The sequence below is a fragment of the Corapipo altera genome, unplaced genomic scaffold, assembly GCF_003945725.1.
Source record: "Corapipo altera isolate COAL_440 unplaced genomic scaffold, ASM394572v1 308, whole genome shotgun sequence".
NCBI classification, from domain to species: Eukaryota; Metazoa; Chordata; class Aves; order Passeriformes; family Pipridae; genus Corapipo; species Corapipo altera.
In genome coordinates, this window is record NW_020884925.1 from 640,717 (window position 1) to 654,641 (window position 13,925).

Genomic DNA, 13,925 nt, shown 5'->3' on the forward strand with positions numbered 1-13,925 from the left:
TGGGGTGATGGTGGCACTGTGGTATCTGAGTGCAGCCCCTCTCCCGGGGGGGGGGCTGTGCTGGCACTTCTGACATGCAGCACGTGGTGCTCACTGTGCCCCCTCCCCCATGAAGGGAATGGGACCCCCAAGGGTAAAAATGGGGTCCCCAAGGGCAGCCTCAGTGCCAGCAGCTCTCTGCACTTGGGCCATGATGCTCCGTAAACCCATGAGGACATGGGACCTCCAAGGGATTAAATGAGGCCATCCAAGGGGAAGGGGGTGGTGCCCAGTTGGAGCCCTCCCAGCCACACCTCAGCACTGGCAGCTCTCCACACACAGGCTGTGGTGCTCCCTGTGAGAGGAATGGAACCCCCAAGGGGTTAAAATGGGGTCCCTAAAGGGAATGGAGTCGTAGCAGTGCTGTGGTGCCTGGCTTTAGACCTTTCAGAGCCCCCTCAGCATCGGCAGATCTTTACACATGGGCTGTGGTGCTCACTGAGCTCCTCATGAGACGGTGGGACCCCCAAGGGGTTAAAACAGCCCCCCTAAGTGGGATGAGGTAGCTGTGGCACTGCAGTGCCTAGCTTAGCTTCTCAGTGCCAGCCACTCTCCACACACTGGCTGTGGCACTCACTGAGCCCATGAGGGAATGGGACCCCCAAGGGATTAAAATGAGGTCCCCAAGGGCAGCCTCAGCACCAGCATCTCTCCACATACAGGCTGTGGTGCTCAATGAGCCCATGCAAGAATGGTACCCCCTAGAGCTTAAATCAGCCCTCCATGAGGGGATGGGACCCTCAAGGGGTTAAATCAGCCCCACTAAGTGGAGTGGGGTGGTGGTGGCACTGTGAGTCCTGCTTCAGCCCTGACCCTCAGCGCCAGCAACTCTCCACATGCTGGCTCGTGGCACTCTCCCTGTCCCCCTGTGAGGGGATGGGACCCCTGAGAGCTTAAATCAGCCCCCCTAAGGGGAATGGAATGGTGGCATCACTGAGGCTCACAACTTTATCCTCTTCCCAAGATGCAAGGCAGCACTGAGGCTGCAGCTACAGTCCATGTTGTTTTCGGAATGGGCTTTTCCCTGTGGAACAAGCACTTCACATCCAGTGGTTGGTGCTGCTGACCCGGCCAGTGATTCCTCACCCATCAGAAAACATAAAGATGGTTTTATCCCGTCTCTTACCCAGAAAAAGCAGAAAGCCTCTCACCCTTTTTGCAGCAGCAGAGGCAGTTCGGGATTCAGACCTTCCTGCGCGTCCTTTGCTCATCCTCTGCCTCCAGTACCAGGCCTGGCTCTGAGCGGGGCTGCAGCTTTGTATGGAGAGAGCCAGTGCTGCCTGAAATCCCACCCAGCCTGTGCTGGGAGGAGAAATCTTAATACAGAGTCAAATTTCCTTTTTTTTTTTTTTTAATCCCAGTTTGGAAATGAAAAACCTCCTGGAGATGGACTCAGGAATCCCTCCAGTGACACTGCAGAACAGACCCAGCCCTGACGTAGCAGGTACTTCTGTGGTCAAAGCATGAGCAATTCTGCCTTGAATAAATAGCTGGAACCCTCCCAGGACTCCTCAGATCCCTGGTTGGACCAAATGCCTCCTGCCCCAGAGGGTTCACCCTGATTCCATGTTCTCAGGAGCCAGCAGCCACACACTCCTGGGAGACTCTGCATGTTCCCAGTTGCCTAAGGGATGGCTGGTCCCCTGATGTCCCTGTGGCTGCCCAAAGGAGGCTGGCAAAGCCCAGCATGGGGGGAGTTTGGGGCTGATCCAGCCGCTGTGCACACAGAGCAGAGGGGAATGGAGCAGGTTGGAGAAGAGCTTTATTAGGAGATCCTGGACATAATAAATAAGGGTTACACTGTGAGACGGTGGTGAGGGGCTAGGGGCACGCCGTGCTCCGTGGGGGCTAGAACCTCTGCCATCCTTCCGAGTAGGACATCTCCCTGCATCCCATGTGCCCTGTCCCGCTCCTTCCTTCCAGCATCAAAGCCGGCCCAGGGGTTGCTGCCTGCCACTCCTTTTGGGATCGGGGCAGGAAATGTTTTGGGGAGCAGTGTGGCACAGAGGGAGTGGGAGGGCAGGGCCGTGGGTGTGGTGGGGCCCGGCTGTCACTGTGCCAGGGCCTGGCTGATGTCCTTCACCAGCATGGTGCCGATAACCATCTTCTCGCTGTTGATGGTCAGCTGGGCCGCGCCGCCCTCCCGCCGCTCCAGGGTGATGAGCACCAGGCTCCCACTTGTCACTGTCTTGGCTGCAAACCTGTCAAATAGTGAACATGGAGCTTCAGGGCAAGCTGTCTCCTGTCTCCCTCCCGTCCCCTGGGATGCTCCAGCAGGGACCAGACAGGTGCCTCCACCCACAGCCACTGTCACATGTGGGTTCATGCAGGTTTCTTGTCCTAAAGGAAACCCTGAGTGTCCCCACTCTGATTCAGGTGGGACTAGAGAGGTGACAGCACCTGCCTGATCCCGGTGTGGGAGTCCAGCTACCTGTACTCGTTGCTGGCACCGCAGGGCACGCGTCCCACATTGGCAGCTGAGGTCACTTGCTGGACAATGGCATGGTCACTCCGGCATTTCTCGGGCAGCGTCAGCTTCTCCGTGATCTCACTCATGCCCGTCAGCTTCCCTGGAGCAGGCAGCAGAGGGGCTTGCCCATCTCCAGCCACACTCCCTGCTGTGCCCTGCTTTGCCATCTCCCAAACTAAGTCCCTCCAGCTGCCAGCTCACTGTATCCTGGTCCCCCCGCACATCCTAAGCTGGCTGCCCTGCTTGCTCCTTATTCAGGATTCAGTGGATTTGGGAAAATCCTTCTTTCGCAACCCTGCCCAGGCTCATCCCCATGTCTCTGCCTGGTGGATGGGCTGCTCCTGTCACCAGTAGCGATGGGGCTGGATGCTGCAGGTCACCAAGCACCCCCTGCTCAGCACAGCCCCCCATCCATGGGGCCAGGGCAGGGATGTGCTGCTCCAGGAGCATGGGAACACAGGGCCAGGGCATCCTCATCACTCACTGGACACAGTGCTGGGAGCACCAGGGGTGGCATGAGCCCTCCACGCCTTGTGGGGACCCAGCAGGGCCACCCCAGCGCCAGGTTGGTGACCCCAACCCGCAGGCTGGAGGTGCAGGAGGAGGTTAGGGGAACAGAGCTAGTCTAGGGGCCTGTGAGCAGCCACTTACCCCCACCCGGCCGTGCCAGGTGCTCTAGAGCCACAGCAAGGGCGGCACAGGGGACAAAATAGGGGGTGAGTGTCAGCAGTGGGTGCCCGCACACCGCTCTGTCCCCATCCCTGTCCCCCACTCACCCTGCTCCTTCTTGAACTCGTTCTCACTCATGAAGACGGGGGCCATGAGCTCCCCCACGGGCGGTTGGATGGAGACGTAGAAGTGGCGTGTGTGGGTGCTGGGGAGACAGGCGGGTGAGGGGGGCACATGCTCAAAATGTGTCCCCTCTCCATGTCCCACTTCCTATCCCTGCCCTGGGCAGGGGTGATTGGGGGCAAACTGAGGCACAAAAGGGCTTGTGAATAGGGGGAACCCGTCAGGCTGGACCTGGAGCTGCTGCCACCTCGTTGTCCCCTGCAGGGAGCCCAGTGAGTTTCCTACTGTCCCTCAACCACCCCATGCCCATCTCAGTTTCCTCCCTCCCCTGGAACGACCCTGGTGCTTGTCCCGCTGTCCCCCATACTCTGGGATACCCTATGGCCTGTACTGCTGTCCCCCATCCCCTGGGATACCCAATGCCCGGTCCTGCTGAGATATCCCCTGGGATATGCTGTGGTCTGTCCTGCTGTTCCCTCTCCCTGGCTGCTCCATATCCCTTGGAGGGACATCAGTGCCCATCCCACTTTCCCCATCCCTGGAGCACCCGATGCCCTACTCTGCTGTCCTCCATCCCTGGGGACACCCATCCTGCCCTTCCCAGTGCCAGATGCTCACCACAGCTGGAAGTTTGCCGCCTGGGTGGAGTCACAGAAGTCAATGCCCATCACCACGCTGGCCGTGTCCCCCGGCGCCAGGCTCTCTGGAACCACAGGGGTGCCACTGCATCCCATGTCCCCTCCACCCACCAACCCCTGTCCCCGTTCTCCTGCAGCATCACAGCCGTGCCATGCCGTGCTGTGCCACGCCATACCGATCTCAGGGAACTCCTGGATTCGCATGCCGGAGAGCGGCTTGGGCTCGCTGACCCGCAGGTTCTTCACCTCAGCGTCAGTGTTGTTGGAGATCTGGATCTGGACGGCCACCATGTGGGGGTCCCCCGGGAAGGGTCGGCGGCTGAAGCAGTACTCAACAGCGAGCCCCTCGCCCGCCATGCGGTGTAGCAGCTCGTAGGTCTTCACCGTGCCAAACGCCGGGCTCAGCAGCTGCACCAAGGGACCAGCATGGGCTGCCGAGCACACCCTGTGGCCCCTGTGGGTGACAGGGGTCCCCAGAACCCCCTGTGGGTGACAGGGGCCCTGGGAGCTCCCTGTGGAAGGCGTGGGGGCACTTACGGTGGGTGTCAAGGAGGTGTCAGTGAGCGTGAGACCCTCCAGATCAGTCACCAGGCTGGTGGAGACAATGCCGCTGGAGGGGATGGGCTGGGGAGGAGGGGGAGTGACTGCAGGGTGGGGATGGAGGAAGAAAGGGTTAACAGAACTCACAGCCCCATGGGGACAGCCCTGGTGGCAGCCACATGGGAACAGCCATGTGGAGACAGCTGTGGTGGCATGGCCCCATGGGGTCAGCCACACAGGGACAGCCCCAGTGGCACAGCTCTATGGGGACAGCCCTGGTGGCACAGCTCTATGGGGACAGCCCTGGTGGCACAGCTCCTTGGGTGTAAGACACAACCCCCCGGGCACAGCCACACAGGGCCTATCCCATGGGCACATCTGCATGTCCCACAGCCATCCTCTGCAGAAGAGGACCCCTCACCCCACCCATCCCTGTCCCAACTCTGCAGCTCCCAAAGGGCCCACAAGGCCCTGGTCCCACTGGGGTGGGTGCCGGTGCCTCAGTTTCCTCAGTACCACCACCATGGCCATCCTGTGTGTCCTGGGCAGCCACTCACAGTCATCCAGGTCAAGCAGGGAGATCTCCTTGGGGCCGGCCTTGCTGCTGGGGGGCTGCAGGGGGGTAGAGATGGGGGTGAAGGGGGGGGGTCTGGGTGTCCCCATGCTTTCCTCCAGTCCAGCCCAGCCCAGCCCTGCCCTCACCGCCTTCCTCCGCTTGGTCTCTGCCTCGGAGCCTGAGTCGGAGCCAGAGGAGCTGCTCTCAGAGGTGCTGGCCTCCTCTGACGAGGTCTCAGCATGGCCCTTCCTCCCCTGCAGGGCCTTCTTCTTCTTGGACTTCTTTGCCCCTTCCTCCTCCTCCTCTTCCTCGCTGGGGCTGTGGGGAGAGCCCAGCTCAGGAGGGCTGAGGTGGAGGTTTGGCTGGGGGCACCTCCATTTTCCAGAGGGTACCTGCCCACACTCCTCGGGGCTGCCTTCCGGGAACCTTCCTTCTCCTTCCTCTTCGGCCTCTTCTCCTCCTCCTCCTCCTTGTCCTCTGACTGCTCCTCACTGTGTTCCTCCTCCTCTTCCTCCTCCTCCTCCTCCTCCTCCTCCTCGCTGCCAGAGCTGGAGCTGCCAGAGCTGCTGCTGCTGCCACTCTCCTCACTGCCAGACTCAGGCTCTGCAGGGGGCACAGCTCAGCCCTGCTGCTGCATCCCACCATGCCCCTGCATCATCCCACTGCATCCTACCACATCCCATCATCCCACTGCATCCCCCCATCCCATCACCCACTGCGTCTCATCCTCCTACTGTGTCCCACTGCATCCACCACATCCTCCCATCCTCCCACTGCATCCCACTGCATCCCCACAATCCCCCCCTGCACCCCTACACATCCCCTGCCACGTCCCCACTATGAATGGATGTCCCCTCTGCAGTGCCTCCTGTCTGAGGCCCCACCATGATGACACTTTTGTCCCATGGCTCCACCGTGCTGGCACCTGCCTGATGGCCCTGCAACAGTGACCTCATACACCTGGGTCCTCACCGCTGTCTGCCGACTCCGTGGCCCCTGACTCTCCCTCCGAGTCAGAGTAGAAAGGTTTCTCCACCTTCTCCTTCCTCTTCTCCCGGATGGTGCACTTGGTCCACTCAGGAACCTGCCGGCACAGGGTTGACAAAGCAGGGCCATCACCCATGGGTGGGGGACCCACAGCAGCCTTCATCCCCCCTGTCCCCAAGCGGGTGTGTGAACACTAGACAGGGGACATGGGGCAGGTAAACAGCACCTGGGCACCTTCTGGGGCTCTCCCAAAATCTTGAGATGGTGCCCCCACCTTGGGCCCATGCAGCCAAGGTGCACCACGCACCTCCACATTCCTCACAGAGGGGTCAGGGGCCTCGTCTGGCCAGTCAGGCAGCTCCTGGTAGCCCACAGCTTTGGCGTTCAGCAGGTGGGACAGGGAGCCCAGCTGGAAATGGTCCCGATCTATGACAAGGGGAGAGGTGGCAGCAACTCAGGGACAGCCATGCAGCACTGCGGTGACAGCTGGCCCTGTGTCCCCATGCCCTGTGACCAGGAATGGATACCTTTGAAGGAGGACTCCAAGACAGGAGCGGGTTTTTGGGCCAGGAAGAGCTTCTTGGCATACTTGTTGAGGGCCCCGCTCTTCTCGGTGGGCACAATGAGCTGGCGGATGAAGCGAGCCCTGTCGCGGATGTCGTAATTCTGGTCGTACTTGGCCAAGTTGAGGACGTACTGGGTGAGCAGCTTGCTCTGTGCCAGAGGACACGATCAGGGCCAGCCTCTCCCTTCCAGCTGAGGAAACTGAGGTGCACCGTGGGACCACACCCCCAGTACCTGCTTGGAGTTGGTCAGGTAGAGCTTGGCCGCCAGGTTGATGACCTGCAGCTTGACGATGTCCTCCTCGTTGGTGAAGGACTTGGCCATCTTGCGCAGCACATCGGGTGCAATCTTGGGCACGTGCTCGCAGTATTCGCCGATGAGCCACAAGATGCTGGCTCGCGCCATTGGCACCTGCAAAATGCCCCTTGGACATGTGGCACTGCTGCCACCCCTCAGCTCCTGCATATCATGCAATGCCCTGACCCACCTGGATGTTGTCAGTGAGCTTGGCCATGTGCTTGATGATCTCACTGTGCTGGGCTGGCTGCATCTGCAGCAGCTTTTTGATGACCACCACAGATTCGGCCACCACCAGCTCTGTGGGCAGAGACCTGGCCTTAGCGAGGTCTTGCCCCAAGAGTGATAGAGCTGCCTTTTCACCCCCACCATGTGCACTCACCGTCCCGGTTGGAGAGGAGCTGGACCAGGCCGTTGAGGCAGGTGTCCCGCACCTTCCCAATGTTGGTGGCACAGCGCCCAATGGCTTGGATGGTGGCTGCCACGAAGTCCTTGTCCATGCTGCGGATGTAGGTCTGCAGAGGCATGGGAGACACACATGATGTGTCACCCACATGCCAGTGCCAGGCATCCCCCCTTGCAGTGGTCACACATTGGGCCCTTTGGAACCACTCATGGGGTTGGCATGGCCTCAGCCTACTCCTCCTGATGGGGCTCTCCTCTGTCTCCTCTATGGTGGTATTTTGGCACCCAGAGCCATGCCAGGGTGACACCCTGGTGGCCTCAGTGTGGCCACGGCATACCTGGAACTCCCGCAGGATGGTGGAGATGTTGGTCTCATTGGCCAGGTTGGTGAGAACCTCCAGCTGTGGGAAGAGATGGGCAGCATGGGGACATACCAGGGGACAGGGCATTGCTGTCCTCCTGTCCCCAGGGCTTGAGGACAGTGGACCCAAGGAAAGGGCTCCATGAAGCCTCAAAGCCACCCCTGATGGGTTCTGCTTGGTGTTTCCAGCTCACCTTGAGGATCTTGATCTGCGTGGGATCCGTGGAGCGTATGTAGAAGCTCTTCAGGTAGGGTTCAAACATCCCCTGCATGCAGAGCCAGCAGCATTAGTGCTATCCCTGTCCCCCTTGCTGAGGCCCTCTGCAGGCTTTCGTGACCCTGTTGGGTAGCCCTCATTCTGCTCCAGAGTCAATAGGAACAACTCGTCCCACACCAAGTCCAAGACTCACCCGCCGTTTGATGGACATGGTGGCCACGTTCTGTAGCACAACATACTGCACCTCGCTGTGGGGACAGAGAGGGGGCCACCATCAGTGGGGCAGGGCCGGACCCCCCTGGCAAGTCCCTGTCAATAGGGGGCAGGACCCACCACAAGTGGTGCCACCATGATGCTTCCACCCTGTGTCTGGACTGGGCCCGCCCAAAAAGCTCTCCAACATTATGTCCCTTTGGGGATGGGCTTTTTGGGCATCTCTCCCAGGGTCTTGGAGCTCCCCACGGGTCCCACTACTGGGGTGGAGCGGTAGGAGACCACCACAACCCAGGCACCACAGACCTGTGACTCCGCAGGAGCCGCACCAGCGCCTTGGCGATGACTCCAACCTCTGCCTTGGGTGCCAGGTGAAAGTAGAGTTGTGCCACGGCCATCACCACCTGCAGGGACACACCTGAGCGTCACCAGTTGGCATGAGGACACCCTGAGGGATGGCTCTGTCCCCCAGAGTCCCACCTGGCAGCACCTGGAGGAAGCCTGACCCTGGGGACGCCCATCCCTGGGTGTCCCTCAAGCACTCCAGTGTCTCCTTGGCCTGTGGGGACATCATGAGGCCTCAGAGGATGGACAGGGTTGGAGTGAGGGTCTCACCGCGGCATTGCGGCTCTGCAGCAGGGGCTTGGTGTTGCGCAGGAGCAGGCGGTGGTCGGGGTCCATGACATAGGGCTTGCGCTTGGCCAACGAGGCTGCCTCTGCCTTGGTGTCCTTGGCATCCTCCTCCTCAGAGCCATAGAAAGCCTTCTCGGCGTTCTCCTCCAGCAAGGACTCCTGCTGGGAGGTGGGACACCTTGCACCCTCCAAGAGCACCCCCCCTTCACCTCACTTCCCTGGGGGCTCCCAGGAAACCTCGAGGCTCCCAGGGCACCCTGGGCTCCTGAACTCACATTCTGGTTGGGGCTGAGGAACTGTGTGCGTGCGTAGCGGGTCAGCATGTTGATGATGACCACCTGCCCCCACTCCTCCACGTCGATGAGCAGGTTGCAGAGCTTGCGGTAGTTCTTGTGGATGAGGTCGATGCGCTCTGGGCACACCTCTTCGAATGCCATCACCACACTGCCAGCCACCAGCTGCCAAGGGAAAGCCCAAGGTAACTCACTGGGGTAGTGGCATCTTCATCATGATGCTGGTTTGGTGGGGATGATGGCATCTCCCTGAGGATGCCAGTTTGGTGGGGATGGTGGCATTTTCATCGTGAGACTGTTTGGTGAGGATAGTGGCACATCCATGAGGATGCTGGTTTGGTGGGGATGGTGGCATCTCCATGAGGATGACAGTTTGGTGGGGATGGTGGCATCTCCATGAGGATGACAGTTTGGTGGAAACAGTGGCTTCCTTGTAGGGATGCCAGCTCAGTGGAGACGGTGGATTCCCCGAGAATGTTGGCCCACTGGGGACAGTAGCATTCCCACCAGGATGCCAGTTCTGCAGGGGTGGCTGCATCTCCACGAGGACACCAATCTGGTGGGGACATCACCATCCTTGTGAGGATACTGGATCAGTGGGGACAATGGCATCCCCAGGAAGATGCCAGCCCTGCAGGGATGGCTGCATTCCCATAAGGACATCAGTTTAGTGGGGACATCTCCATTCTCTCAAGGACACTAGGCCAGTGATGTCTCCAGTTTTAGGGGCAAGGGAGACACAGTGCCCTGCTCACCGTGGTCTTGTCCGCCAGCAGCTTCTCAATCACTTCGATGAGCTGGTCCTTCTGGTCCGAGTCGAGGCTGCAAGGGAAAAGCAGGGCAGGTGCGGCTGGACCAAACTCCTCCCCATCCCTGCCTGTCCCTGCCTGCATCAAGCAACTGACACCCTTCTTGGCAGCCCCAGAATCTAGGAGCTGATGCCCCTGTTACCTGTAGAGCTTGGGGATGGCATGGGCAGCTGTCTTGCGCACGTATGGGGACATGTCGGAGGCGGCCTCCTTGATGGCCAACATCATGATGGGCACGATGATGGGCACACGGATGCTGGACAAGACCCGCAGGGCGCTGGCGCGGATCAGCTGGTTGGGGTCCTATGGGGACATGTGGGGGGCTGCAGTGGGGGCTCTCTGCTCCCCCAGACTGCCCCCTGGGTCCCCAAACCATCCCACCTTGAGTCCTCGCTGGAAGGTGGAGATGGAGAGCAGGGCCAGATCTTGCTGTTCCTCTGCATAGCGCACCAGGTAAACATACACCAGCTTCTTCACCTGCGGGGTGAAGGTGCCACCTCAGAGCCCCTCAAAACACAGCCCATACCCAAAACCCTCCTGCAGGGAAGGCACCAGACCCTGGGGACACCCATGGATGTCACCAGGGCCACCCAAGACCTTCCTCACCTCGATGTTCTTGCAGGCAACATTTTTCACCACAGCTGGGAAGAGGTCAGAGGCATTTTTACCCCGGGCGATCATCTAGGGGGTAAAGGAGCAGTGTGACACTGGGTGGCCGGCGCAGCATGGCTCGGCACTGGCAGCGGTCCCCGATGGTGACAACAACACCCACCGCCACAATCCTCTTCATGGCCTCCAGCTTGAGTGAATCCTTGTTGCTGTCGAGCATCTCCTTGAGGTCATCATGTCTGCACCACATCAGGAGAAAAAAATTCCCATTTTTAACCACTTTTAGTCCTGTTTTTCTGCTCCCAGCCCATCAGGCTGGCAATCCAACCCTTTGCCATGCAGTATTTATGGGCACAGGAGTTGGGTTACAGCCAGGTGAAAGAGGAGCCGGAGGGACTGGCATGGTGCTGGCACCCAGTGCTGTCCCCATCCCAGGCACTGGGATAAAGACCCCATCCTATCCTGGCTGTGGTTGTTACCCTACAATGTCCCCAAATCGCAGGTGCCCATGACCAGCTCCATCCCAGTTTGGTTGGGTGTCCCTTGTCCTCTCATGGATATGGTGGCATGGATGTGCCAGCGCACCCTGACGCAAAGCTGTTCCCCAGTCCCATCCCTGCACTGGTGAAATGCCACCAGCCTTTTGTAAGGCTCGTTGTCACCACTGACCTCTTCTATAAGGGACATGTGTCCTCCCCAAACTGGGGGCACCTGCAAGGCTGCATCCACCTGCATCAGTTGGGGGTGGCACCCATGGGACAATGCTCGTCCAGAGCCACCCTCATCGGAGGGCTGGGGGGGCTCCTTGGGGGAGTCTTACCGTGGTGGTGGCCCGGTGCCAGTGGCCACTGCAGGCTCGGTGCCGGCAAGTGGCCGCAGCTCATCAGCTCGCAGGGCGCTGTAGCAGGCTGGTTGTCCAGCCTCAGTGGCCAGCACCGGGCTTGTCACCTCCTCAGCCACGTCACCACTATCCGGTGGTTTTGGCCGGCTGGCCGGTCCCACCGGTAGCTGCTGCAGCAGCTTCTGCACGGGCGGCAGGGACAGCATGGCTTCGGCCAGAAGTGGTGGCTCTGGGTACAGTGGCAGGGCTGTGGCCCCGCTCCGGTGCCTGGCGCAGTCAGCTGAAACCTGATGCTGAGGTTGGGGTTGGATTGCAGCCTTGATTGCAACACCCTTCGAGGTGGATAAGGCCACCCTGGGATGTCACGTCCCGAGTGACATCTGACCTGCAGCTGGGGCTTGGGGACATTGCAGGGAGCTCCTTCCCTGGGTGCTGAGTGGCTCAGTCCTGGGCAGGGACCCCACACCATGGTGGGACACCCACCTGGGTGGTGGGGTGGCATGATGGGACACCTATGGATGTCCTGCCTGGGTGGTGGGGTGACACTGAGGGGAATGGGACAGACTGGGGGACATAGCCAGGGTGGCCAGGGCTGGGGGACACTGCCAGAGGGGGTATGCGGACACTGCCAGGCTTGGGGGCAGAGGAACACTGCTGGGACACACAGCCAGGCCAGAGGACATTGCCAGGGGTGAGAGAGGGGGGGACTTGGCCAAACTGAGGGACACTGCCAGGGGTTCAGGGAAGGGACACACTCTGAGATGAGGATTCTGCTAGTACGTCATGGATGGGGAGCACTGCCAGATGGGGGACATGGCCAACCAGGGGGACTGCCAGTAGGGCAGGGGTCAGGGGACATTTCCAGATTTGGGGACACTGCCAGCAGGCCAGGACTGGGTTGTCACTGCCAGACTGGAGGACACTGCCAACGGATCAGGGTTGGGAGACACTGTCATACTGGGGGACATAGCCAGGGGTAGGGAGTGTGACGCTGCCAGACAGGGGTACACTGCTGGAGGCTGGGGGGACACTGTCACACTGGGGTACACTGCCAGGCCATTGGGGAGGGGGGAACACTGAAAGAGGTTCAGGGAAGGTAGGACCCATCAACATGGGGACACTGCCAGCATGTCACAGATGGGGGACACATCCAGAATGGGGGAAACTTTCAGAGGGCCAGGAGTGGGGCAACACTTTCATGCTTGGGGACACTGCCAGGGAATCAGGGAGGAGGAGCATATCCAGAGAGGGGGACAATGTGGTATCAGGGAGGGGTACAGGGAGGGGGGGACACTTCTAGACTGGGGACACTGGGGTCAGGGTGGGGGACATGTTCAGAGTGGGGGACGCTTCCATAGGGTCAGTACTGGAGGGACACTGTCATACTGGAGGACACTTCCAGAAGGGCAGGGATTGGGGACACTGCCAGCGTAGGTGGGGACAAAGACATCCCTACATTCCTGCAGCTCCAAGACACCCTCTGCCTTCCTGTGCATCCCTGCCCTCCCAGCAGCCTGCCCCACGCAGGGGTGACATTTCTCAGCGCCCCCCTCCCCCCAAGCTAGGGCCTCGGCTAGGGGGGGCTGTCACCCCACGAGAGCCACAGCAGAACACTGTGGCCGGGAGGGGGTGCAGTGGGGGTCCCCGCACATTCCCCTGCAACCACGCCATCTCCAAAACTCTGCGGTTTTCCCACAAAACCCTCCCTGGCCTTTGCAATCTGCAGCGACCTTTGCAACCTGCAGCGACGGCGGCGTGACCGCATCCCCTGTCCCCCATCCCTGTCCGCATCCCTCATCCCCATTCCCATCCCCGTCCCCATCCCGGGGACCGCTCTAGCCCTGGCTCGGGTACCACGTCCCCGCCGACCACGGCGGCCAAGGCCTGCGGTGGCGGCCGCCGCGCCAGGCTCCTGCCTTGTCCCTTGTCCCCGCACTGTCCCCACCTCTTGTAGTCGGAGGAGAAGATGCCGCCGCTGGCGGGGTCGTGGCCGTACTCGGGCTCGCCCAGGCTGGAGGAGCCGCCCTTCTCCTCGCCGTAGGCCGGGCTGGCGGCCATGGCGGCGGGAGGGATGCGGGATGCGGGATGCGGGGGGGGACGCCGGCACTGATGTCAGCGCGGGAGGGGACGGGCCAGCCCCGACCTCCGCCCCGGGCAGCGCCCGGCGAGACCGACCCCCACCGGGATTGGGATGGGAGGGGGGGCTTTGCACCCCCTAAAAAGTCCCCCGCCCCTCAGGTCCCACCTCCCGCATAGGTTCGAGTGCCGGGCGGCGGGAATACAGGTGGGATTTCAGGAGAAGGAATGTTGGGACGTGGCTATAGAGTGACTAGCATAGAGCTCACACCTCATCCCACATTAGAATCATTAAATTATATAATTATCATAATATACAAAATGTATAATTATGGTAATATACATTATTATGTACAATTATAATTAGACATATTTCATTAAATTACATTATAATAAATTATATTGTATGTTAGGATGCTATAATATATATTATCACATCATATTACATTATATTTCATACACAATACATTATGAAGCAGGCATACTATACATTTTTATATATTACCGATTACATTAATTATGCAATGTTATATATATTCTATATTCTGTCATACAGTATTATCCATAAGCCATAATCCATTCTAC

At 59.8% G+C, this 13,925-nt stretch overlaps 1 protein-coding gene across 2 annotated transcripts; it reads right to left on the reverse strand.

The window, feature by feature from the left end:
• Positions 1–1,783: 1,783 nt before the first annotated feature.
• On the reverse strand, positions 1,784–13,363 carry AP3B2 (adaptor related protein complex 3 subunit beta 2). Of its 2 annotated transcripts, none has more exons than XM_027657863.1 (27): positions 13,210–13,363; positions 10,587–10,662; positions 10,421–10,495; positions 10,196–10,291; positions 9,957–10,117; positions 9,761–9,827; positions 8,988–9,170; positions 8,695–8,871; positions 8,386–8,483; positions 8,060–8,114; positions 7,844–7,915; positions 7,627–7,689; positions 7,266–7,398; positions 7,074–7,183; positions 6,821–6,997; positions 6,550–6,736; positions 6,330–6,448; positions 6,008–6,119; positions 5,428–5,638; positions 5,182–5,353; positions 5,037–5,091; positions 4,477–4,583; positions 4,116–4,347; positions 3,920–4,004; positions 3,286–3,383; positions 2,471–2,609; positions 1,784–2,240 (listed from the first exon to the last, which is right to left on the reverse strand). In XM_027657863.1, the coding sequence occupies exons 1-27, from the start codon at positions 13,320–13,322 to the stop codon at positions 2,090–2,092; spliced, it is 3,324 nt and encodes a 1,107-aa protein (XP_027513664.1). In that variant the 5' UTR covers positions 13,323–13,363; the 3' UTR covers positions 1,784–2,089. The 2 variants fall into 2 exon arrangements, with proteins under 2 accessions (XP_027513664.1, XP_027513663.1); XM_027657862.1 differs by having other exon boundaries at positions 8,695–8,874.
• Between the last annotated feature and the right edge of the window lie 562 nt (positions 13,364–13,925).